Below are 27465 nucleotides of genomic sequence, written 5' to 3'. Positions count from 1 at the left end.
CAAAAATGTAACAAAGTAGGAGCAGTTATAAAATAATAATTTTGATAGAAAAATAAAGAATGGATCCACCTAAAATCATGGTATCACCTTGAGCAATAATGTATACTCTAATCAGGTTAAAAATTCTGCATTTTAGAAGTGCCTTCAGAAAAAAAGTTTACAGCCACATTCACTTGGATGGGAAAATTTTTGATACATTGTACATACCTATATATGTATACATGGAGGATATATACATATACATACATATATGTGGTTATAAAACAAGTGGTTTCATCATATACCACAAAGCAAAAAGTAATATTTTATGGAATGCTTTTTCATCTCAACTTACCAAGTTCATGATCAGCATAGGTAAGAAACCATCATGAAAACAGTGGCAAATTATGTATCAATATTGATTGTGGAGAATGAGGAACTAGATATTCTATGAAAAATTTTATAAGTTTCTCCAAATCTAGTCAAAATAATATTGAAGGGGGTGGCTAGATGGTACAGTGGATAAAGCACCAGCCCTGGATTCAGGAGTACTTGAGTTCAAACCCGGTCTCAGACACTTGACACTTACTAGCTGTGTGACCCTGGGCAAATCACTTAACCTACATTGCCCCACCAAAAAATTAAAAAAACAAATAAAATTGGATACTTGTGTGCAGGTTGCCACCGTATAGAATATGTATATATGCTTTCTATTACATTACATATATGTCTATGTGTATATGTGTACATGTGTGGATATATGTATAATTTTACAAAAATACAAAGGTTTATAAATAATCCAAAAGCCTTGAGCATGTATGTATATCATACATTTTTCAAGAAAATCTTCAAAAGGCATGATACATAACTATGGTTATCTACATGGGAGCAATGTACTAAGGTTTTGCTCCATATAGCTTAGGTCGTTTTCTTAAAAGGAACTGAAACTCTTGAAGAACTAATTGGTTGAGAGGACTAAAGCTAAATCTATTGGTATAGTTTCCTGGTTGCTTGAGTATAAAAGTCACAAGGATTTACACCTGACCCTGATGCTTGACCAGCAGATCACCATGGCCAGACAGAGGTGAGAAAGTTGAATATCCTTATTGAATATCCTTCCTCTGTATGGCTAAGTAAATGTTTTGTTAACTGCTGGATCTTCTTTGGCTCATTTCATTCTAATACTTATCTTAAAGTACCTGGGGATTGTCCTTAGATATACTATTCCTGAAACAATAGTCAAAAAAGAAATTAAAAAAAGAAGAGGAGAGGGGAGGAGGGGAGAAGAGAAGGGAGGAGAGGAGAGGAGAAATTGAAGACATCAGATAAAAAATGACCAGTTACATATGTAGGGGCCATTTCAGAATCATTTGTCTAGGTGCAGTCAGATCATTGTCTACTTAAAACAGGGAACATGATTAACATTAAATTAAAATAAAATATGAAGATAAGAAAGTACTAAGTTCCAGACTGACCCAATTAAATAATGGATCTTTTGAAAAGGGAAATAGATAAAATTAAAGATATATTGATTGTGATCACTGTCATTACTTAAAAATGTTTGACTAATATAAAATAAGTGTGACAATAGAGGCCCAAAGAACACAGAAACTGTCCCAGGCAACACTGGATTTCTTCCTCAAGAAGACAGACTTGGTCTCCAAAAGGTGTAATGAATTTAGAATATGAGCTCATTTGTAAAATATTCAGCATAATTGCACATTACAAGTAATATAATTTTTAAAAGAAACATAAACAGGAGAGGGGGAAAACAAGTCTACAGGAGACTTGGAAGACTCAATTAATCTAGGTGATACCAAGAACACTTTTAATATGAACTTGGAAAGAGAAAAACAAGAATGAGATAAAACATCTGTCAGTGTTTCTGTAGCAATCTTATCTCATCATTGATAGCAATGGAACAAACACATTTTGATTCATAATTCTGTAGCCAATGTTCTATATGGCAATTACATTTAAGAAAATGTAATCAAGAACAACTGGATTTGACCAAATATACACACAGGAAATACAGGCTGGATGCAATGCAGAATCAAAGTCCTAACATGTAGATAGTGAAAATTCCAAAAGAATGGAAAAGGTTAAATGACATTATCACTCCCCCCAAAAATAAGTAACTGATCAATGACTAGGGACCTATATAGATGTAGCTAGTGGTGCAGGGGATAGAGCACTAGACCTGCAGTTAGATCTGAGTTTAAATTTTACCTCAGACACATACTAGCTTGTGATGCCAGGGAAGTCAATTAACCTCTGCTTGCTTCAGTTTCCTCAACTATAAAAAGAAGATAATGATAGCACTTCTATTGCAGGGTTGTGGTGAGGATCAAATAAATAATATTTGCTAAAGGCACTTAATACAGTACCTGTCATATAGTTGGTGCTACATAAATGCCTACTTTCTTTTCAGTATGATGTCTTTATCAGTAATATTGGGGCAGTTAGGTGGCACAGTGGATAGAGCACCAGTCCTCCTGGAATCAGGAGGACCTGAGTTCAAATCTGGCCTCAGAAACTTGACACTTACTAGCTGTGTGACCCTGGGCAACTCACTTAATCCTAATTGCCTCACCAAAAAAACCCAATCTATATATGCATTGAATTTATCATTAATGGAAAGATGAAAAGGGATCAGATAGGTTTTCATGGATGAGGTCCTATAAGAAACTACATTTTTACACTCATAAAACTGAATAAAAGACATGGAGAATTTATGATTCATCTGTATCTATTGTTTATCAACAAATAAAAAAAAGCATTCGATTGGGTAGAGCAAAATGAAGTCTTCAAGACTGTCCTTCAACTATGTCTCTCATTCATATGTTGTTCAGTTGCTCAGTCATGTCTGACTCTTCATAACCCCATAGACCATAGCAAGCCAGGTCCTTTTTTTCTGTCCTTCACTATCTCTTGAAGTGTCTGTGCAAGTTCACATTGGTTGTTTCCATGAAACTATCCATGTCATCCTGTCTTCTTTTCCATTTGCCTTCAATCTTTCCCAAAATCAGATGTTTTGTTTTGTTGTGTTTTTTTCCAATGAGTCCTATCTTCTTATTATGTGGCCTAAGTATTTAAGGTTCAGCTTCAATATTCGACCTTCCAGTAAATAATCTGAATTAATTTCTTTAAGTATCGACTGATTTGATCTTGTTTTCCAAGCACTCTAAAAAGTCTTCTCCAGGACTACAATTCAAAAGGATCAATTCTGTGGTACTCAGCTTTCCTTATAGTCTAAATATCACAGTCATACATTGCTACTGGAAAAACCAGAGCTTTGACTATATGGACCTTGTCAGCAAGATCAAGCAGAAGCTTTTTGGTAGTCTTTCCGGATTTGCCATAGCTTCCCCCCCAACCCAACCCCTGCCCAAGGAACAAGCCTTTTTTAATTTCACAGCTGCTGTCACCATCTGCGGTGACCTGTGAGCCCCACAACATAAAATCTGACACTTCTTCCATTTCTTCTCCCTCTGTTTTCCAGGAAGTAATGAGACAAGTTGCAAAGATTTTAGGGTTGTTTTTGTTTTTAATGTTAAGCTTCAAGCCAGTTTTCAAACTCTTCTCTTTCACCCTCATCAAGAAGTTTCTTGATTCTTCTTCACTTTCTCCCATTCATGTAGTCTTATGCAAAATAGCATGCAAGATATCTTGATAGACATGACAACATAGATGGCTGTTCAATGATCTCATTATCAATATCAACTGAGGTATGAGATAGGGAGACATACAACAAAAAAAGGTGTTTATTATTTTCATGGAAATTATCCTTTGCAGTCCATAAGGGAGAAGGGATTCCTTGTAGATGATGAGATTCTCCAAACATTCCTATTTGGGGATGGCATTGTGCTGATGAAATCAAGCCCCAGAATACTATAGGGCTACCTTAATAAGATCCATGGCACTCAAAAATAATGGCCTAATAACTCACACAGAAAAAAAAAACAAACCTTTTATCTTTTGAAGTCACATTCATCCATAATTAAAAAAAAATCTGTAATGATCATAGCTTCAGTCAAGTAAACATGACTAAACTAATGTACATTGGAAATTTCAGGGACAGGCTTCATAAGAATGTATTTGGCCCATATGACCCCCAATTAAATTGATTTATTTTTTTTAAAGTTGATTTAAAAAACTTGAAAAAGCTCAGTAATCTGACCTGTCACTCCCATCAAAATGCAAATCAATCAATAGGACAGAGCTCTTAGAGGAAGCATCTCCTATTTCTAACAATAGAGACAACCATGGATGATGAACCCAAAAAATACCAATAATGAAGATTCAAGAAGTGGTCAAACTATGTTTCATGTCTGTGTATATGTACAAAAGTCATAGGATCGCCCATAACATTCATATGAAAGCTGTAATTAGTGTAGGATGAATGGGGAAAAGACATATTTTTTTAAGGGAGAGGGAGATATCTAATCCCATCAGAGTCTGAGTCTGGATACTGGCAACCCAGATCCCTATATCTCCTACTATAACTACACTGGGCTTACTAAGACTAGATGACTGTTAAATAAAATAGGCCCATTTCTGGGGCCTACTCATCCTCCCAAACCCTGAATTTGTAGAGACCAGTATCTGTGGAGATTCTGATGTACTTTCTTGGCACAATATCACTTACAGTGGGACTATCCTCTGCATTCCTGTCCTCCCTTCCTCACAAAAATATATTTTCCTCAGGTGGTCATCACTGCTTAAAGTTCTACCTATAGAATATGAGAACTGGTTGAACTAGCTTGTATAATTGCCTAGAATTTATATGCCACTTTAAAGTCCAAAAAATATTTTACCTAATTAGTTTATTTGATCCTAACAACAACACTATAAGTTAGGCAATATTTTTATTTTACAGTCAAAGAAACTAAGGCTAAGAGAAGTTCACTGACTTTCCTAGTAAAACACAGCTAGTAAGTGTCTGAGGCAGAATTATGAACTCAGGTCTTTCAGATTCCAAGTCCAATAATCTACCTATCCCATATACCACCTATCCAGTCCACCTGAGCTGGGAATAAAGCAGCCTTATTCTAAAAAAAATAATCTCCAACAGGAAAGTTCCCAATGGCATTTTCCTCCAGGGGAAAAGTGAGACTCCAGGGAAGTTGTATAAAGTAGAGATGATTATATAAGAAAAATTATACTTCAGAGTATGTTAAAGCAAGGAACCTTAGACTTTATATAAGGTAAGTTCTCATTCTATAGATGAAGAAACTGAGACACAAAGATGCCAATTGATTTGACCAAGGATCATACACCAAAGCTCCTTCTAGGAATTGCACTATAGTGTCCAAACCTCACCCAAAGCATCTGGGTTGGAAAGAAAAAGGGGGAAAATGAAAAAAAAAACTTTATAAATATTTTCAGTTTAAAAATCAACACAATTTCAAGCTTAATTAAAATTTTATTTTGAAAATAATTTCTACTAAATTAGATATATGAGTGCCTAATGAAGAGTTGCATCTTAATTGCAAGAAATAGGGATTCAGTGTTCCAGAGACACCACCCAGAAGCTTCACTTTTGTGTGGCAACAGTGAAATGCTCTTTGCATTTATTATTCCTACAAGCAGTGCCCTAATTCATCACTGCTAGTGGGTGAGACCCAAGCCAAGCTTCCTTTCAACAGCAGCTGCCTCCTCTGGGGCATGGAGGTAATGCTTCTCTTCATAAATCTGGTTGTTGGAGCAGCCGTTTCCAATATCCCAAGACATTTGAGGATGGCCTATTTGACTAAGTGCTTTTCCACTCCAATCCCCATCTGCTACAGTTACTGTATAGCTTTTTCAATGTTCCCTTCTTTCTCTCTGCATTACATATCTGCAGATACATGTAAACAGCCTCGCTGAAAGAGGCAGTCTTTTGCCCTACTGGCATTTTATCCACCTCACCAAACTCAGCAGGCTGCCAAAGAGATGGGCAACAAGCCCCCCTCCTCCATTTTACAAAGACCCCTTAGACTGAGTATCGACTTCTGACACTGTTCCTTCAAGGTAATACTCAGTCACAGAATGACAGAATTTTAGAGTAAGAGGGGATTTCAGAGGCCACTGGATTCAGCTTGCACTCCCTGATTTCACTTGTTGAAAAATGCCAAAACATATGATTTGTTCAGCACCATGCAACATCTTAGGGATGCTACTGATAGCTATTCCTATTGCAATCAATCAATCAATCAACAAGCATCCATTAAGAATTCACCTTGTACCAGGTACCAGGCAAGTTACTAGGACACAATGATGAATATCTTTCTACCTTCAAGGAGTTTATATTCTATTTCTCTACATATCATCACAAAATTCCATGGACATTACCAGAAGATGGTAACAAGGTAAATTCTCTATGTACTCCCAACCTTATTTCTTTTTGTTTTTTTGTGGGTCAATGGGGGTTAAGTGACTTGCCCAGGGTCATACAGCTAGTAAGTGTCAAGTGTCTGAGACCAGATTTGAACTCAGGTGCTCCTGAATCCAGGGCCAGTGCTTTATCCACTGTGACACCTAGCTGACCCCGCCCCCCCCCAAGCCTTTGATTCCATTAAAACAATGAGCTCATGGGATCTTGGTCATTTGCATAGCTTCCTGTACAACTAAAGAAAACACATGCACATCTATTCAGTATTATGTCATTTTATGGTTTACTTAATCTAGAGATGCCTACTTAACCTTTCTGTTTCCACCTTCACATAGTTTATATATATGCCCTTCTCTCCAGTAACACATTCACAGGTCTAATTCAGGTACCTGGAGTATCACAATAGTCTCATAATTGGTCTCCCTGCCTCAAATTTCTCCCTACTCTAATCCATCCACTACCTAGCTGACAAGGAGATTTTTCTAAAGTCTAGGTCTGACCATCTTACCCACCCTTGTTCAATGAGCTTCAATGGCTCCCTATTACTTGAATCGTCACATATAAAATTCTCTGGCATTAAAAGCTTCTCATAACCTTCTGTCTTCTTACTTTTCCAATCTTATACTTTACTAACCTCCACTCTATGATCCAGCTACTCTGGCCTACACTGGCCTGATAGGTAAGACACTCCATCTCCCAGCTCTCTTTGTACCAGCTGGCTGCCTGCTCTTTTCACCTCAAGACTCAGCTCAGCAGGCCTTTACTAGTCATCTCCTCCTCTGCCCCTCCTCCACATGCAAGTGCCTTTCACTTTTAGATTACTTTCCAGCTATTCTGTATGGCACTTATATTTATTTAGTTACTTAATGTCTCCCCCATTAGAATGGATGTTCCTGGAGATCTAGGTATCTCTAGCACTTTACACAGGACATAGTAAGAGCTTAATAACTACTTTAAATTCTTATACTGACTATGGCCCATAGCAAAATTTGCTTTTTGTTGATTACATACTATTTTTTTTTTGCAGGACAATGAGGCTTAAGTGACTTGCCCAGGGTTACAGAGCTAGTAAGTGTCACGTGTCTGAGGCCAGATTTGAACTCAGGTCCTCCTGAATCCAGGGCCGGTGCTTTATACACTGCACAACCTAGCTGTCACAATTACATACTTTAATACCCTCCTCCATACCCACTTGTTATTGTGGGTCTTGAATCGTTTCTAGTTATGTCCAACTCTTCTTAATTCCATTTCTTGACAAAAATACTGGAGTAATTTGCCATTTCTTTCTACAGCTCATTTTACATATGAGAAAACTGAAGCAAACATGGTTAAGTGACTTGCCCACAGCTAGTAGGTATTTGAGGTCAAATTTGAAGTCAGGGAAGGTGATGTTTTCTGACTCTAGGCCTGACACTCCATCCTTTGTGACACCTCGTTGCCCCCTGCATACCTACAACTTCTAAATAGACTAATATGTCAATTCCATCTCCTAATAAAATGTCAATAGAATAAGACAACTTCCAACTATGATCAAACTAGGATGGCAGGCCACTACAATCAGGCTCAAAAAGTACAAATGACCTTATAATCTATCAAGTAAATAAGTTTCCTCCTGGGATAGTACCATTCCCTGGGATGAACTTTAATCTCTTGGTCCTAGACTTCTACCATCATCTTTAGTCTGTGAAGTAGAAAAAAGCCAAGGGAAAAACTCAGTGAGTCAGTAGCTCTTGTGGTATGTAAGTATCCCTGTGTTTATTGATTATTTTTCCTGACCTTCTGACTTTCCCAATCACCCCCTGCCCGCAAAACATCTTAAGCCAAATTCTAATTCTTGTCACCCTCAGAGGGAAGGCAATCATTGTCTTGACCTCTTACAGAAAGACACATTTGTTGCTTCAATTTGTTGGATTTATTTAAATGGATGTTAAAAGTCTCTTTCTGATATAAGGTTTTCCTTACATCCTTTCCACTTGGTAAATAAAAGTATGTCAGTCAGCAAAAAACCATCTATTAAGGACCTACCACATGTCAGGCATTGTGCTGAATGACGGAACTACAAAGCAAAGCAAAATCAGTCCCTGTTCCTAAGGATCTCACAGTTTAATAGGGGAGATAACATGCAAACATATGTACAAACCTGAAATTGGAGATCAGCGAAAGGGGCAAGGCAATCGCTTAGAAGGGGATTAGAAAAGGTCCCTATTTCAAAAACTTTGCAGAAGATGGGATTTTAGGGAGAACCTGCAGAAAGTCAGGGAAGTCAGAAGACTGAGATGAGAAGAGAGAACGTCCCATGACTAAAGATAGCCAGTGAAATTGCTTGGAGTCGAGATGGCATAAGATGTTCAAGGAACCGCAAAAAAACTAGAGTGTCTATCACAGAATCCATGGAGGGGAATAAAATGTATTAAACTTAGGAAGGTAGGAAAGGATGAGGTCATGTAGAGTTTTAAAAGCCACATAGAAGGTGTTATTTTTTATTCTGGAGGTAATACAGAGCCGCTGGAGACTATTGATGGGAGTGGGAGAACTAATGGGTAAGAAAGCTTGTTGAACCTCAAGTTTCCTCACTCGTAAAATGAGAATTTGGACTAGATAATTTCTAAGCACCCTTCCAGTTTTAAAATTCTATGCTGGGCTACTTTGCCAGGCACTGAGACACATTTTAGCAGACTCAAAAATCTCTCTTTTGCTAACCAATATTTGTCTGAAAAGTGAAAGACTCTGAAATAAAATCTATAGGAATATGAATTAATCATAATATTAATGAAGTGTATAATATATAAAAGAAAAAAATGGCATTTTAAAAATAAAAGTGTCCAGGACATAGGTGTAAGAAAAGTGAATTATTTATAAATAATGGAAGATTGGCCAGAATACCTTTTTGTATCTCTCTACAAAAAATGTATACTACATACTTATTCAAATTGCCCATCTGTCTGCTATAGGTATTAGCTAGAAATTTAATGGAAATGACTGGAACTATTTCTAGAGCATTCACCTCCTAGGATTCTACCCATTCTTTCATTCTTGAGAGGCACAGAGAGACTACAATTAAGAATTAGATTTTTTTAAAGCAAAGTATCTAAAATTTCATACTTTTGACTCACAGATACCACTGCTACCCCCAAAGAATTCAATGACAAAAAGAAAGGCTCTATATTAACTAAAATATTTATAGTAGCACTTTTTTGTAGTAACAAAGAACAAGAAAAAAAGTAAATGCACATTAATTAGGGAAATGGCTAAATTGGTTGTTACATAAATGTAATGAAATATTACTCTGCTGGAAGAAATAATACAGAGAGTTGTGGGAAGACTGATGTGAACAGAAACAAAAATAAAATAAGAACCATGAAACTACTACAGACAGTATTACAACAATGGAAGAGGAATGAACAAATAAAAGATCAGAATGGAAGGCAGTAGAATTAAAATGTCTAAGCCTGACCCTAGGAAGAGATAAGAGAAGGTACTTCCTCCACCCCACCTCTGAAACATACATTTACTTCTTTGCAGAGGTAGAGGATTATCATTGTATATGACAGGGATAAAACAACACAGAATAATGTCTAACTTTTTCAATGTATTGGTTAGGTTAGATTTATTGAACTCTCTCTCTCTCTCTCTCTCTCTCTCTCTCTCTCTCTCAAGAGAGTGGAGTGGGGAAAGATATTTTGGGACATATAATTGGTATAAAAACCAAAGGTAAAAATAAAATGTATTTTGGGGGAAAGAGTAACTGAAGTCTAAATAATTGCAGCAAACAATCTCAGTACTGAAGGACAGATAAAGAAATTTACTTGCTAGATACACTTCCACAATGTAACACTATACTTGAATGAAAGTATTTTTTTCCTCTAACTACTATTAATCTAATAAAAAAAAAACTTATAAAAGACTCTCTCTGAGACTTAAATAGACAGTAAATACAATTTATTACACAGGTATTCACTGAGGAAACCACTTGTATACAGAATTAAAATAAATTGATTCAATATAGATTTTTATTTCACAGGCCTTCTCAGTACCCCTGCTATTAATCTTATAGGAGCACTCAACTTATTTACTCTATGGATTCCATTTCTTATTTAATGGTATAATACATTTAATTAAAAGATCTATCTGCTTTCCTATATCACCTCTGAGCACTGAAGGGGATCTATATCTCATGAGGATGCAGCAAGCATTGTTAGGTTTTTCCAAGTCACAGCAGAATGGTCAAGTTATTATGGGTTCTAATTAGTTCTCTCACAAGCTAGAACATCCCTTTTACCTGAATCCCAGTGGCTAAGGATTTTCATTTGACTTAGGAAATAAATATTAAGGACAAGAGAGGAGAGAGAGAGAGAGAGAGAGAGAGAGAGAGAGAAAGAGAGAGAGAGAGAGAGAGAAGAGAGAAGAGAGAAGAGGAGAGGAGAGAGATGATAGTTAAAAAGTATACATACATATACTATTTAACTGTCATACATATATGTGTGTATACATCTATGTATGTGTATGTGGGACATCCGGGTGGTGCAGCAGATAGAACACTGGCCCTGAAACTGGGAGGACCTGAGTTTAAATCTCATCTCAGACACTTACTAGCTGTGTGACACTGGGCAAGCCACTTAACCCCAATTACCTTAATCATCTGGAGCCATCTCCAATCATCCTGATGTATATCTTGCCACTGGACTCAGGTGGCTCTAGAAGGGAGAGCAAGGTTGGTGACCTTGCCCATCCCTCCCTCACTTATATCCAATTCAGTGCAAGTCATGACATCCTGATGTCATGGTATTCTTCATGAACAAAGGACAAACAACAGGGTATATATGTATGTGTGTATATAATATGTACATGTATATAATATAGTACATGTACTATTCATAATATACACATATAATAAGATATAATATACATCCATTCTATTTTTTTAAACAATGAATCTGTAATTCTTTTTTCCTAAAATTTTCTCTTTATATGCCATGACACAGCTGTCATAATGGAATAACTAATTGTCCTCTCTAATAATTCACTTTCTGTATCCTCTTCATAAACATCTTGCAAGGCTCAGTTCTTAGTCTTCTGTTCTTTTCTTCACACTCACTTAAGGAAATCTGCTCACATGCCTTCAACTGCTATGGTTATGCAGGTGTTTGCCAGATGTGTACCTGAAGTTCCAGTCTCTTGTCTTCTCTTTAGAGGCTGTGGTCTCCCTCCCTTTCCCCATACCCCCATGGCCCTCTACCTTACCACTTTGCTTAGTGTGTGAGAAGAAGGTAAGTATTGCTGATTAATGACTGCTTTTCTATCAAGACCTCTCCCGATTCATGTAAATGAGGCACAGAGGCATCAATGGCAAAGAGGAATTCTGCAAGGCTAGTAAGATTTGATGAAAAGAGCCAAATGATCCATGCACAATGTGACTGCAAACATTGGCAATCCTGAAGCTATGGAGTTGATGAGCATACAGCCAGTTCATTTTTGTGTCCCAAACCTAAAATTCAAAGATGTTTCAGCCTCATTTTCCTCTTTTCTTCCTTTGCATGAATATCCACTTAAAACTTCACAAGATCTTCCTCTACCCTCATTACACTTCATTTTGATAGGCCCTCAAACAGGTGCTTTTGTGCTCACTTTGAATATGCAGAAATTGCAGCTGAATGAACAAGGCTAATGATTTGCCTAAGCTTCTAGACCCAATGTCCAAGGAGGACTTTCCTGGTGCAATTTGAGGATTTTGTGGTAAATACAACCTACTTTTTCTTTCTCCTAAATATGAGGGTTTTATTTAGAATAGATAGATGTGTAGATTTGGATAGACTTAAAGTTAAAGAGGAAAGGACCAAAAAGGAACTTAGTGTTCACTGACTCCCACTCTCTTGTTTCATGGATGAAAGAGATGAGATCATGAAAGGGAAAGCTATTTGGCTAAGGTCATGTAGCTACTTAATGATGGAATTCTAACTATAGGGTGCAGCTAGGTGGTAGGGGGCAGCTAGGTGGCACAGTGAATAAAGCACCAGCCCTGGATTCAGGAGGACCTGAGTTCAAATCCAGCTTCAGACACTTGACACTTACAAGCTGTTTGACCCTGGGCAAGTCACTTAACTCTCATTGACCAAACCAAAAAAAAAGGGGGGGGGGACTCTAACTATAATTATAGCCTGATTCCACAGTGGATAGAGTGCTGGGTTTGAAGTCAGGAAGATCTGAATGGAAGTCCTGCCTCAGACACTTACTAGATGTGTGACTGAGCAAGTCACTCAATATCTCTCAGTCTTACCTCATCTGTAACTAACTCCCAGGGCTGTTGTGAGGATTAAGTGAGATAATAATCATAAAGCATTTAGCACAGTGCCTGGGGCATAGTAAATTCTAGAGAAATCTTAGCTATTATTGTTATTGTTGTTACAACCCAAATCTCTTATTTTGCCTGGTCTGATGGATGTTTCTTCCACTATACACACTGCCATTCAAGCAGCATTCTATCTACTAACATTTGTGAAGCATCATTACTGAGTAGCTTCTATAGATCTCAGGAATTATTAAACATCTTGTGGCCCAGTGGTTAGAGCACATCAGGAAATTCGAGTCCAAATCCAGCCCTAAACCCTAATTAGCTGTATGACCATGGCCAAATCACAACCTATTTTAGCATTAGTTTCTTCATCTGTAATACTAGCACCTACTTCATGAGGTTGCTGTGAAGATCAAATGAAATACCGTGTGTGTGTGTGTGTGTGTGTGTGTGTGTGTGTGTGTGTGTGTATGCTTTGCAAACCTTAAAGCCCTATATAAACATTACATTGCATTATTACTACTGTATTTGGAAACTGATTTTAAATAAAGGGGGTGAGGGGAAAGATGGTGTGCATTTGTACTAGAAAACCTCAACCCAGGGGATCCTCCCATCCAGGTAAAAAAATGACAATATCATTCTATATGACAGGTCCCTATAGATGTGCAACATTAGCATAACTTACTCGTATTTCATTACTTTCATTTTGCAATAGTAAAAGCAGTCACCTCGTTAAATTAAGTCATACATAACGGACCAGTGAGAGAACACATCCACTGGAGACCTCTTACCTTTTTATCACTCAGGCCAGTCACCTGGTCAACAAATTCCTCTTGAATCATGAAGGCAGCCAGGTTGGCAGTGTAACTGGCCAGGAAAATGACCGCAAAGAAGGCCCAAACAGACACCATGATTTTGCTGGTGGTCCCTTTCGGGTTCTGAACAGGCACAGAATTATTGAAGACCAAGCCCCAGAGCAACCATACAGCTTTTCCAATGGTAAAAGAAGGCCCGTGGGGAGCTGAAAATTATTTGGGGGAAAAAATACATCATGAGAATTTTTCCAAATTTTGTAGGAAAACTATGAATCAATCTTTCTGCTAATGACAATTCCATAATAACAAATGACATTAAAGCAGATGTTCATCACCTGGATCCTTGGATAGATTTCAGACATTCACAAACTTGAATGGAAAAATAAATTGCACTTTTACAAACCTGCAATTTAGCATTCTTTTCAATTATATATATATATATATATATATATATATATATATATAATTTTTAATTTTTTAGTGAGGCAATTGGGGTTAAGTGACTTGTCCAGGGTCACACAGCTAGTAAGTGTGTGTTAATTGTCTGAGGCCGGATTTGAACTCAGGTACTCCTGACTCCAGGGCTGGTGCTCTATCCATTGCGCCACCTACTTGCCCCATATATATATATATATATTTTAAAAAAAAAACATTATTATAAGAAGGGTTTCAAAAGCCTTACCGGACTATTGAAGAGCTACACACACACACACACACACACACACACACACACACACACACACACACACACACACACACATACACACACCCCAACACAAGATTAAGAATCATCCCTATATTAAGGTGAACAATGGAGCTAGCATCTGGAATCCATTTACCAGTTTACCATAGTCCTTCTTTGTGAAAGGTGCCTAGGAAACAGGGTTTGGGTGGGAGCAGGGAATACAAAGACATGGTTCTCGACCTTAAGTAACTAATAGAGTAGTAGAAAAATTTGCTATAAACATAAACAGTTGTAATAATAAGTAAAATATTATATCTCAGTAGAATATAAGATCCTCGAGGGCAAACACTACTTTATTTCTGCCCTCTGAATATCTGGTGCCCAGTACATTTCCTGGCAGAGGATACTGAATTAAATGTTTATTAACGAATGTCTAAGATAGGTGCAAATAAAATTTCATAAGAATTCAAAGGAAGAGATTAGTCTTCAATGGTAGAACAAGGGTAGTTTTAATAGAGGATATAGGATTCAAAACAAGCCTTGAAGGATTGAATCTCTGCTGTCAGATATGTATGGTCAAAGTCATTCTAGTTGCAGGGAAATTTATGAGGAAAGGCATCGAGGAAGGAATGCATGAGATGGGCATTAATGAGGCACAAGGCTAGAAAGTGGGTTGGAGAGAAATCGTAAAGGACCTTAAATGCCACACTAGATAATTTCTGTTTTAATCAGTAGGACATGGGAAGCCAATGAAGATTTCTAAGTAGGCAAGTAACAGGATTGAGGTTGTGCAATAGGAAAGATAATCTGAATCAGGGAGAGGCTGAAAGTAAATACATGGTTAAGGAGTCTAATATTATAGAGCAGGTGAGGAAAAATAGGACTTCTGCCTTTATTATAGATTACACATGTAATGTATTCCCTATTCTTAAAAAGAATATTCTTCATGCATTTCATAAATAGTGGATTTTATCCTTCATTCTTTACAATGTAAATGGAAACTAGGTATGCAACATCTAGGCTTGAATGGGAAGTAGTGTCATGACCCGTTTTAATGATGGATTTAATTTTCATTTTAGGGAATCGATCTTCTTAATAAACTCAAGATCCCCTTACAAAAATCTTTCTGAGAAGTTGCTTCATTATTCATCTAACACACTTTCATATAAGCTTCATGAAACTCAGCTGGGCCAATATTTGGCATGTTAATCCAAGTATTCCTGGCTATTTCCATCCATCAGGCTCAAATATAGTGTGCACATGATGTAGGAATGATGGTAAAATGCTTTCCAAATGGGGACATTAAAAAATAGAGCAAAGAAAGTCAGTTCTTCTCACATCACACAGTTAGAATTCATTTTAATAGTGAAGCATAAAGAAAGAAGTCACATATCAAACAACATCTTTTCTTTCAGTCCTGATCTTTCTGGTAACTGCATGTTCTTTTAAGAAACTAAAATGTTCCCTGCCAAAAGATTTAACCACAAATGGATAAAACAATCTATCAAAATGTATCATGAGGGAACTCTATAGGCTATAAAAAGCACATTTTAAGGCTTTTCAATTGTCCATTTTGTATTCATAAAAGTAAAAGGTATTTTTTTAAAAGAAAGGTTAAGGGGCAGCTAGATGGCGCAGTGGATAGAGCACCAGCCCTGGAGTCAGGAGTACCTGAGTTCAAATCCGGGCTCAGACACTTAACACTTATTAGCTGTGTGACCCTGGGCAAGTCACTTAATCCCAATTGCCTCACTAAAAAAAAAGAAAAGAAAAGAAAAGAAAAGAAAAGAAAGGTTAATCTTAATGTTATGAGAGTAAATTCATGTTTGTATATACACATCTATGTATGTATACATACATATATACATATGCGTATACACACACACAACTAGATCACAATTAGTAGCAACAATCGCCTGAGGTGGTCACATTTATTTGAATCTACATTAAATTAAATAAAATATGCTAATTAGTTTTCAGCCCAATAGAAATATGCAATGAGAATTTAAATAACATAACTTCAAGGAACTAATTATTTGTACTATTTGGTACCTTTCTCCACATAGATCAATATTAACAAACACATATGTAAATAGATATATGCATATGGATATAGACATATTCATATATGTTTTTGGTATATCATAATATACGTATGTATACATACATACAACATGTGTGGATATACATGTGTACGTATGTAGGTATATCTCCCCTCTGTCTTTAAAGTTATAGGCTTCTAATTCCTCCTTCTGGGGAGACTGTAGATTGATTGATCTTGGGAGTTCTGAACTACAGTAGGGCTAGAGGTGATCAGGTCTGCACTAAGTCTGGAACTAATACAAGGGGCCTTAGGATCTGGCTGCTTTAAGGAAGAAAAAAGAATAGCCAAGGCTGGAAACAGAACAAGTCAAAGTTTCTATGCCAGTCAGCAGTGGGAATGGGCCCATGAATGACAACTACATTTTTAGCCTGGGTGAGATAGAGGGATTTAGCTTTCAAAGAGCTCAAAATGAACACACACAAAAAATTATAAAAAAAAAATATATTTAGCTGCTATTTGATCAATTATTCCTGCACAGTAGATGGACTAGGTGTATGAATCAATGCAAAGCTTATATTATAATTTTACTTCATAATAAAAGTTTTATCTTACGATCTCTATTTTCTTTAACTTATGGATTAAAAAATATACATTGTGTCAATTGATGTAGGTTGGCCCAGTCCTTTTCTGGGCACTCAAAATTACTTTTATATAGAACATTATTATTGACAATTCCAACTTGATCTTTAAAATATATTTTAACTATCTCAAACCTTTTCAAGCAAACTGAAAATCCTGAATGATTTCAATCTAATAACCACTGACATTATACTAAAATGATCTGTCAGTGCTCCATTTTCTTGTTTTCCTTTATAGATCCAAGGCGACCCATAGGGCTGATCATCCTACCATATTAAAAACAACACTGCCAAACCACAAATGCTATTGTAATATTCTATAGAGATTGAGGGGAACATATTCTCTAAGAAGAAAAAAAGTTTGCTAAAGTCTAATGAAATAGTTCATTAAGCACCCACACTGCATGGTAATCCCATGGACAAAGCTCAGCAAAAGAAAAGGGAGAAAGGAATGCTGAATCAGTGGTTGGTTTGGTCAAAAACAAATGCTTACCTTTCCCTCTGGCTAAGCTCCTGTTATAGCCAACTGGACTGAAGTATTCAAATATGAAAACGGCCATGGCAGACACAATGAGAAGCATCACGAACATCATCACCCACACAGAAGCACTAAAAGGCTCTGCAGCAAAAGAAACACAAAGAACAAAATCCCAGATGATTATATTAGAATTCTAGAAGTCTCATGCCAGGCTAGTCTAAAAACTTTTTTGTACTAATATGAATATACACTTAAAAAAAAAAAGCTAGGAAAGGGGGCAGCTAGGTGGCACAATGGATAGAGCACCGGCCCTGGATTCAGCAGGACCTGAGTTCAAATCCAGCCTCAGACCCTTGAAACTTACTAGCTGTGTGACCCTGGGCAAGTCACTTAACCCCAATTGCCTCACCAAAAAAAAAAAAAAAAAAAAGCTAGGAAAGAGAGAGTAGCCAAAAACTAAGGAGAGAAAGAGAGACAGAGAGACAGAGACAGACATAGAGAAAGAGAGACTGAGAGACGCAGAGACACAGAGACAGATACAGAGAGTAAGAGAAAAGAAATGGCCTATTTTACAGGATTAGAGGAGAACATGAAAGTTCCCCTTATTGAACCAACCCCTTATCTCTAGGAACCCTTATACCTGAATTGTCTCAGAAAGAGTAAAATCTACAGTTATTTTTTTTAACATTTTTCTGCTGTTGTATACAGATTGACTTAAATACAAGTGAATGGAGCCCATTATGCATATACCAGTTGCACTACGATTCAAAAAAGAAATCTCATGTATTTGGTATACAGATTGCGTAGATGCCCAGCTGAATGGAACTTTCCCTTAAAATGCTTTCATCTATTTGTTTCCAAGTTATGCAAGAACAAAACTGTTGGGTGGGTAGCTATTTTAGCTCAAAAGAATGAACAAATAAAGAGAAATCTAAATACAGCTATGCTTTGGAATACAATGATATACTATAGATAAAGTGAAATGAAAACTTGTTTTTGACTTGGTTGAGGATATGGCAACCAGTTGTATAAAACTGTGCCATCAACAGCATAGAAAAAACATGAAATCATTGAAAATTTGTTCTACCAGGGTCCATATTTGGGAGCTCAATGAAAATAATTTAGTTTCTCTCTCTCTCTCTCTCTCTCTCTCTCTCTCTCTCTCTCTCTCTCATTCTCTCTGTATTTGTATATATATATACATACATATGTGTGTATGCATAGATTATATATAAATACTTACATATTTATGTGTAATAGATACACATTATATACATGTGTGTATCCTGGGTGTTTCTTCTCATTCAAATGAGATCGCCTAACCAGCAAGCATTGTTTTATTCATTATATTTCCATACCCAGAGGGTAGTGTCTAAGACAGTAGGTAATTATTGCTTGTTTGTTGGTTTATTGATCCTAAAGGCAACCATTCTAAGCAAACATTTTCTATTGGAGAAGGAGGAGAAAGAATAAGACAAGGATGGGGTAAGAGAAGAGAAGGAGCAGCAAAATATTTAATTATCTTGGATCTCCTCCTTTTCCTTTTGGTCACACCCATAGTGTCATAAAGAAAAAATGTATTCTTATGGTCTGCTAGCAAGTTAACATTTCATGAAAATCCCACCCAGCTAAAGGCTATTCCCAAGTCCAGTTTAGTGAATTCAATATGTAACAACTTAATAATGAGCCCAAAGTGGGGCAGCTAGGTGGCATAGTGGATAAAGCACTGGCCCTGAATTTAGGAGGACCTGAGTTCAAATCCAGCCGTAGACACTTGATACTTACTAGCTGTGTGACCCTGGGCAAGTCACTTAATGCTCATTGCCCAGTAAAATAATAATAATAATAATAATGAGCCCAAAGTATTTCAAGGTTGGTTGGTTCAAGGTCCCAAAGAGGGATGACACTAGAGTAGGCTTTGTGCATGAGTGGAAAAACAGAGCTAGAACAACAGGTAGGAACACTTCAAATACCAGAGAAAAATCTCCATGAGGCCTAAGAGGCTGAAACTGAAATTTGTCTTCGTTAAGTCTAATGAGCTAAAAGGGCAACAGAGAGCAATGTAGTTAACTTAAGCAATAAACAATATTATATTCCTGAAACCATAGCAATTTGGTCAGGAGAAGTATTAAGCAAGAAGAAATAAAAACATAATTAGGAGTTTGAAAAAATATTAAGAATTTGAGACTGGAGAAATGGAGGCAAATCTCCAAGTTAGGGACCAGAGTGACATGGAAGAGCTTTAGGGAAGTGAAATGCCTCCCATGGGACAAGTGAAGTCAGAATTCATTCAGTTAGGTGTGTATCCCTAGGTCCCAAAAGGACCAGAATGTCTTGTGGTGAAAAAGAAAACCAAACAATTAACAAAACCCTCTCTTGTAATCTCATTCTTCCCAGATGTCTTTGACAGGGGAAAATAATACACTCTTTGAAGATCTGTAAGAAAAGAGCATCCATCCTCTTCTCAACCACCCCCACCCATTTTCAGGGGTTTATCTGGAACTTTGCATCAGAAACAGGAAAAGAGGAGACAGATCTGCTATAGTGAAATCCTTCCTATTCTCTATTCATCGTTACACATGGCATTACCCTACCTCTGTACCCCTCTTACAGGTGCCACCTGTGGATCTTATCCATAGTTTGAAGAATCAGGCCAAATCCTCAATTACTGATCTAGAAACATCTCTCAGCTAAATTTATTAATTTGTTAAGTGATGTGATTTGACCCTTGCATCATGAGTGATCCACAGAAGGCAAAAGAAATCTAAAGAGGTTTGCATAAAGTTATAACACCATAAGATAGGAGTGATAACTGTCTTGCAGAACAACAACAAATGTTAAGAAGATGGTTTTAAAAATCATCTGCCTTGGCCCACTTCACACTGATGGGAGAAAATAGGCTGTGTCCAGCATCACAGTCCAGAAAGAACATTGAAAGGATTGCTGATGAGAGACCTGAAATAGTCCTCTACTGGTCCCGAAATGTGGTCACACCTCTGAACTCTCCCAAAACCAGAAAGAAATTCAGGCCCTGGTAGATACTTTCACCTATTGTTACTGAAATCGGGGTAAAAAACCTTTGGAAATTTTTTTTAAATGGAAATGGGGGCAGCTATGTGGCACAGTGGATAAAGCACCAGCCCTGGATTCAGGAGGAACTGAGTTCAAATCTGGCCTCAGACACTTGACACTCATTAGCTGTGTGACCCTGGACAAGTCACTTAACCCTCATTGACCCATAAAAAGAGAGAAAGAGAGAGAAAGAGGAAGAGAGAGAGAAAGAAGAATTGGAAATGTTACCAGAGATAGCAACCCGGTGTTTCAGGAAACTTTGGTTAAAATTTTCTAGTGAAGATGAGTGACTTTATTTGTGAAGGTTTAGGAAGTGAACTAGTATAGGGATTTTTTTAAGGGGGAATGGGTAGGAGAACAGAGAAAATAATGAGGAACAATGTAATCATATTCTGAATGATTCAGCTCTTCCAGATGACTGCACCAGTGAATGGAAAAATATAGTCTGACACAGTTCATTACAAGATTCAAAACCTGGAGATAATGACCCTTAATAAGGGTGGTGCATAGCAAGTGGAAGATGGATGCAATTTACTGACCAAAGTAAAAAATAATAATATTAGATATGTTGGGTAAAAAATAACTGCAGGAAGATATCCTTCTAGATTTTTTTTAAGATACAAAAGAAAAGAGTAGAAAGTATGTTTTTGCTAAATTTGATCAAATGTCCAAAGCCAGAATTTTAGCCATCTTTCTGTTGTCAATGTGATACCACTCCTGGGAAGTTAATAAATAGGGCAAGAAGATTGAGCCCAGGTTCAAAACTGTTGATCCTTTTTTATGAGAAAAGCCAACTGAGATTTATTTCACTTCTCCTCACTTGAGGAGAATGAATTGCAATAAGTAGAGGTTGAAAAGTTCTACCTTGTTGGCTATGAGGATAGAAGGGGAAAAAAAAAAAAAAAACAACAGTGGACAGTTTAGCAAGAGGGATCAGAGGACCTACATCTAAATGCGGCCTCAGAGGTTTTATTGCCTGTCTGACCTCAGGCAAATGATTTAATCTTTCTCACTTTTCCCATCTACACAATTAGAGTGTTGAACTACATCATCTCAGTTCCCTCTTCCATCTCCAGTTCTTTGATTTTAAGATTCTCTGATTGGATAATCCAATGAAACTATGGGTGGTGCTCATTTACTTGTGTATCCCATTTGGACTTCTCAGACCCTGAAACTTCAAAAGGTCTGATGAAAACTGAGAATAATTAATGGAAATTATTAAAAACAAAACAATAAAAGAAGTCTCCTATCACCATTGATTCTGCAATGACTTGGTCTGGGGACTTGTCTTCAGTATTGTTCTATTTTCATAGAAGAAGCAAAGCCTTTCATTTAACACAGATAAATCTTTCTCCACTTTAAAATTCAGGAGAAAGAAATGCTGATAGTGAGTGGGCATTTCTCAAGGTCTGTCTTCCACTGAGAGAGATTACAAAACTGGAATAATGAGTATTGAGCAAAATCCAGTAACTGGAATAGATTTCAAAAGCTTAATAGATTACTGAAAATGAAAACAGTAATTCCTTGGGTTTCCATGAAGAAAGTAGCACTTGTAATTCTGCTAGTCAACCTTTTAGTCAGAAAAAGGAAGCAGATTATGCCTTGCCTAAAGCTAATGCCCTGTATAAGTGAAGGAAGAAAATGGAAGTATTTGAAGAGAGGTAATGTGGTGTAATGGGAAGTGGGCTATGTTTGGAATCATACATCTGGGTTTGAATCCCAGTCTTGTTACTTATTACCTGTGTGATTCTGAGCAATTGACTTCCATGGGAATCAGTTCCCTCATTTATTAAATAAAAAGATTTAGAATAGCTAACCTCTGAGTGGAATTTTGGATAGAACACCGGACTTGGATTTGGGAAGAACTGGATTTGAACATTCCTCTCAGATACTTAGAAGCTGCGTGTTCCTGGACAAGTCTTCTAACTTTAATTGGTTCAGGTTTTTCATTTATAAAATGAGAATAATAACAAAAACTACCTTACACTGTGGTTGTGCAGATCAAAAGATAATAGATGATGTTGCTGTTTGTCCTTCATTTTTGAAGAGAGCCAGTGACATCACAGGGTGATGTCTTGATTTGTGGATAAATTGGAAGTGAGTGAGGCAGAGTTACACAAAGTTATCAACCTCACTCTCTCTTCCAGAGTCATATAAGTCCAGTGTCAAGACAAAAGTTAGAACACTGGTGATGGCCCAGGATTCAGTGGAAGACCTTGGCATCTTCAATGTCTGACCAAGTTCTTATTGCCCCACAATGCCTCCTTTAGCCACATTCATGGCTGGAACAAATTTTTCTTATCCACACATTCCACCAGAAGAAGTCTTCACATGCTTGGGGAAGAAATGCCCCTAACTCCCCAATGGGTTTGAGGTCCATTGGTTAGCCTTAATCTGGTTTAGCCCTTCTGCTTAGAGAATTTACCAAGGTATGGCCACTGCATATGCTACAGCTTCCTGGAGCCACAGGTGAGAGTTAAATGTCAGGTGAAGACTAAAGGTAGATTAGCAGCCCTGAAAAGGGCTGTTTTTGTCAATACATAATATACAATGTATATATAAGGAACCTTGTAAACCTTAAATCTCTAAATATTATATATATATATATATGTTTATTATTGTTATCATTATTATCACTCTTATTGTTGTCATGAAGATCCTATGGTCCTTTCTAGATTGACCCAAGATTGTTGAACAAAAAGCACTTTACCTAATGTTAGTAAGCTGCAGGAAGTTAACAGTCCCTTTTCCCTAATATTCCCCAAACTCAAACAACACGTGCTAAAGATCCTGATTTGAGTAAACCTTGTATGATTAATTAACTTCTTTATCAACTCTGAGTCTAATTTGAGTTCTTTGTGTCTCTTTTTCCAGCCATAAGGCCTTCTTAAGTTAGTGTCACATGCCTAGTCTTCATTTAGTAAACCAAGAAAAGATTCTTCCTTCCTTTTTTGAAGCCAGGCAATTAGGAGGAACAGTCCATTCTGTCTCCTTTCAAGGTCCTGAGAATGAAACATAGCCTTAAGATTCCCCCAGCCTGTTCTTAGGATAATTCCACTTAGCAAACCATTTAAGAGAACAACTTGGTAAAATTGCAGCATTTTCTTTGGCCTCATAACAAAAATGATCAACTATGATTTATATGCCTTTGGCTATTCCAGACAACAACATCAGCATGGTCCCACAGACCCACTGCCTAGAAAATAATGGCAGAGAAAGCATAGACATGCTTTACTTTTACACTGCCCTGTCTAAAAAAAACCCTGTTAAACTTATGAAACAAAAAAAGGAGGATGACAGTTCACATTATAAAACAATCCTTTCCTTTATAAGAACACAGCACTTAGAATATCTGGTCCTTTTACACATTGAAAATATAGCTCAATTTACACGTTTCTTAGAGTATACCTCTTGGTAAAAGCAAGGATCACAAGTACAGTGCTAAGATTCATATTATCCTTTTGTAGTCTATCCTGAGTGAAAAAGAAATTATCTCTATCATACTAGTAAATGTGAAGTGGAGATGCAAGGATATCAGAGTATTTTACTGGTTTCTGCAAATGGATTGGGGGTGGTGGTGATCTCTTCTGTAATGTTTCTACAAAGCAAGACTGAATTCAACCATAAACTTCCAAGGTCATTATCTGAATATGTAATTATATCTCTCACCTGGTAGAGGAAGAGTGAAAAAAGGTGGTCATTACCAGTTAGCTACAGTAATATAAACAAAGTATTGGTATTATCCAGACACTACAAAAGCTGCTTCTATTTTTGCTCTACAGACGTGATCACAGAGATCTATGCCCTGAGAGAATACTCAATTGCCCCCAACCTCTAAAAATCAAAGCAGTCTATAAAGGCTTCTCATCTGATGGTCAATCACAGTCCCAAAGAACTATGTAAAAGCAGGATCCAGGGGGCAGCTAGGTGCTACAGTGGATAAACCACCTGTCCTGGATTCAGGAGGACATGAGTTCAAATCTGACCCCAGACACTAGACACTTACTAGCTGTGTGACCCTGGACAAGTCACATAACTCTCATTACCCCACCAAAAAAAAAAAAAAGCAGGATCCATACCTAGAAAGGCAGAAGGAGATACTGTGCCATTACTTCTTGAAACCATGACGCTGATTCCCGTCTCTACAAAGGGAACAGAAAAGTCCACCACCTCTGAGCGTTCCTCATTAATGGTGAGAGACCCCACTGCCATGACTGCTCTCTGATACACCACCTGGAACCAGGACAAGAGAAAGGAGAGCATCTCACTAGCTCATCAGGGAGTCCTTATTTTTTACTGTCTTGAATTCCCAATCCCAAACCTTCCCTTAAGGGATCTTTTACCTAACATCACTTACTTCCCCAATCATTCCATTCCACACATTATTGACTTTCTTCCCATGCTTCCCATTGGTCACCAAGTAGAGGTCATAGGTGAACTTCACAGTGCGAGAGAGCTTCTTCAGGATGTCAATGCAGAAACCCTTGCAGCATTTCTTTACATTGGTCCCCTCATTAGTTGAATTGCTATAAAAACAAAAGGAATGCAATTCAATTCAACCAACATTTATTAAATGTCTAGTACCTATATCACAGGGTTGTTGTGAAAAAAATGCTTCATAGACCTTAATGTATTATTATAAATGTTAGTATTAAAATTGTGATTATTTACAATGTTCTTTGCTAAGAGGGTTCAAGGATTGATAAGACCCAGTTAGTCCCTCCTGTCCTTTCAGAACTTACAGCCTTCTGTAGGGAGAGAAAGGCTTAGGGGAAGGATAGAGAAAACATGTATACATACAATACGTAAAGTATAATGTAGGGAAGAGAGATCCAAGTAAAGTGATCTTGGAAACTTTTAAGGACAGAGAGAATACTTTGAGCTACAGGGATCATGGAAGGCGTCAGGGCCTAGACAACCCATTAGTCTTGAAGCAAGCAAAAGATTCTAACAGGGTAATGAGGAGGGAGTGCATTCCAGGTAACATTTTAATGCTAACCTTCAATTTCAATGGCCTATGTATTTCTAAGGGTAGAAGTTCCCCCCATCAATGTAGATTAGTAACTTTTTATTATTTTAGTCTTATAGCAGGGATTCAAATCCTGGGGTTTGTGAACTTCTATTTTTTTCTTTTTAACATTTTAATAAATATATTTCAATATTATTGTTTTTCTTTGTAATTCTATATAGTTTATTTTATGCATTTTAGAAAAAAATAAGTAACTTCCTTAGTCACATTATTAATATGTGTTAGAAGCAGGACTTGCACACAGTTCCTTCTGACTCTAATGTGAGCCTTTTATCCACTACATTATACTGCCTCTACTCCAGGTATAATATTGCTTAAAACCCATAGAGGGTTGATTTGACCTAGGATGCACTGTATAAAAGCTATTTGTGTAAATTCAGTAGAAAAAAATCCAAGAAAGAATGAGAGAATATAAAGTCCTCCAACACAGTGAGAACATGACTCAATGGTATGGTCAAAGAAATGCATATGGAACTATCTGTATATTTTAGAGAGGAAGTATGGTCCAGTCAAAATGGACTGAGGCTGAAAGTCAGAAGAACTTGATGCTAATCACAACTCTCCCACTAATAGTATGGTCTCTCTATGACTCAGTTTCCTCATTTATCAAATAGGAATTTAAAAAAAAAATATGTGTACTACCTTCTTCAAGGAGTATTGCAAGGATCAAAGTGATGACAAAAGTGAAAGTGCTTGAATAACTTAAAAGCAAGAGATTATAAAGATTTTACATGTGATATCCTCATCTTTATCAGATATGGGACTTTCCATCAGTTACCCCACTTTATTCACTTGATCAAAACCTACTCAAAAGGTTTATCCTAGGATTAGAAGCATTGAAAGAAAAACCCACCTAGTCATTCCATCATGGTCTCAGGGTCTCAGATGCCTGATTGCTAAATATTCACTTACAACATACAATAAAATGCCTCTCCCATTCACTGAGAAGGAACCAATGCAACATATATTCCATTGGCTCGATTCTATCTCTTCAAAGGCATGGAATAAGATGCATTTTTGGAAATACTATTGCTTCCAAAAGTCTTATTACTATATTAAGTTCTACACGTTCCCAATGACTTCCTTGGTTCTTCTGAATGAAGAGTCCTTACAATTTAATGATAAATTGCCTTGAGAAGCAATGCCAATTTGTCCCAATTAAAGGTGATGTCAAGCATGAAAAGATGTTAAAGAAAAAAAAAACCTCAATCTCTCTCTGTGTCTCTCTGTGTCTCTCTTCCTCTCCTTCTAAAAAGCTTGGATTAGAAATGACACTCACTCTGCAACTGAGAGGTATCCTTGGGATATTAAGTGATTTGTTTATGGTCACAAAACCAATATTTGTCAGAGGCAGGACTTGAACCCAGGCCTTCCTGACTCATAGGTCAGCTTTCTGATTACCACAAATCACTACTTCTTGTTACAATTTATTAAATTTAAATAGGATAAAATTTTAAATAGGAAAAAGTCTAATTGTTCTCCAGATTCTAATTGGCTATCAATAAAAAGTTAATCTTGTGCTCAGTACTTTTCTCTCTAGGTTATATCTACCCAAGTTTTTTTTCTCTCTTCTTTGTTTTAAGTAATTTACACAGGGTCACAGGATTGCTAAGTGTCTGAGACTGGATTTGAACTCAGGTCCTTCTGACTCCAGGGCTAGTGCTCTATCCACTGTGCCACCTAGCTGCCCCCTCCCAAGTTCTTTTAATACAGTAATTGTTATACGCATATTATTCTTCCTCATAGAGAGGGGATACTTCCTTCTAAAAACATTACATTCTCCTGATCTGGAAGTTAAGAAGACAGAGCCAAATGCTATTCCTTATTCACATTCCTGTCTCTGCTCTCCCACAGTATCCTATGCCTCTGGGAGGCCATAAGTAATGTCTTAATGAATCAAAGGTCATTTAACTAGATTGTAAACTCCCTGAGGTCAACTTAAAATTTTGATTGATTGATGCACAGGGGTCTGGATCTCCTACAAAGTACCTAGGTATTAGTACTTAGTACAAGACCCTTGGAATGGATCATGATTACTTGAATATTCCCTTGAAACCAACACC

The 27465-nt window shown here is 37.1% G+C and overlaps 1 protein-coding gene across 3 annotated transcripts in view; it reads right to left on the bottom strand.

Moving 5' to 3' along the window:
* The window catches only part of GRIN2A (glutamate ionotropic receptor NMDA type subunit 2A), a 518589-nt gene that overhangs the window by 71329 nt on the left and 419795 nt on the right, over positions 1–27465 (bottom strand). For all 3 annotated transcript variants that reach the window (XM_043988231.1, XM_043988241.1, XM_043988249.1), the window contains exons 6-9: positions 24731–24899; positions 24453–24606; positions 17317–17442; positions 13433–13662 (exon numbers count right to left, since the gene is read on the bottom strand). In XM_043988231.1, coding sequence (XP_043844166.1) covers positions 13433–13662; positions 17317–17442; positions 24453–24606; positions 24731–24899 — 679 coding nt within the window. The remainder of the gene's footprint in view (positions 1–13432; positions 13663–17316; positions 17443–24452; positions 24607–24730; positions 24900–27465) is intronic.

The sequence above is a fragment of the Dromiciops gliroides genome, chromosome 1 (assembly GCF_019393635.1).
Source record: "Dromiciops gliroides isolate mDroGli1 chromosome 1, mDroGli1.pri, whole genome shotgun sequence".
Lineage (NCBI taxonomy): Eukaryota > Metazoa > Chordata > Mammalia > Microbiotheria > Microbiotheriidae > Dromiciops > Dromiciops gliroides.
Note: the sequence above shows the minus strand (reverse complement) of the source record. Positions and strands in the feature narration are given on the sequence as shown.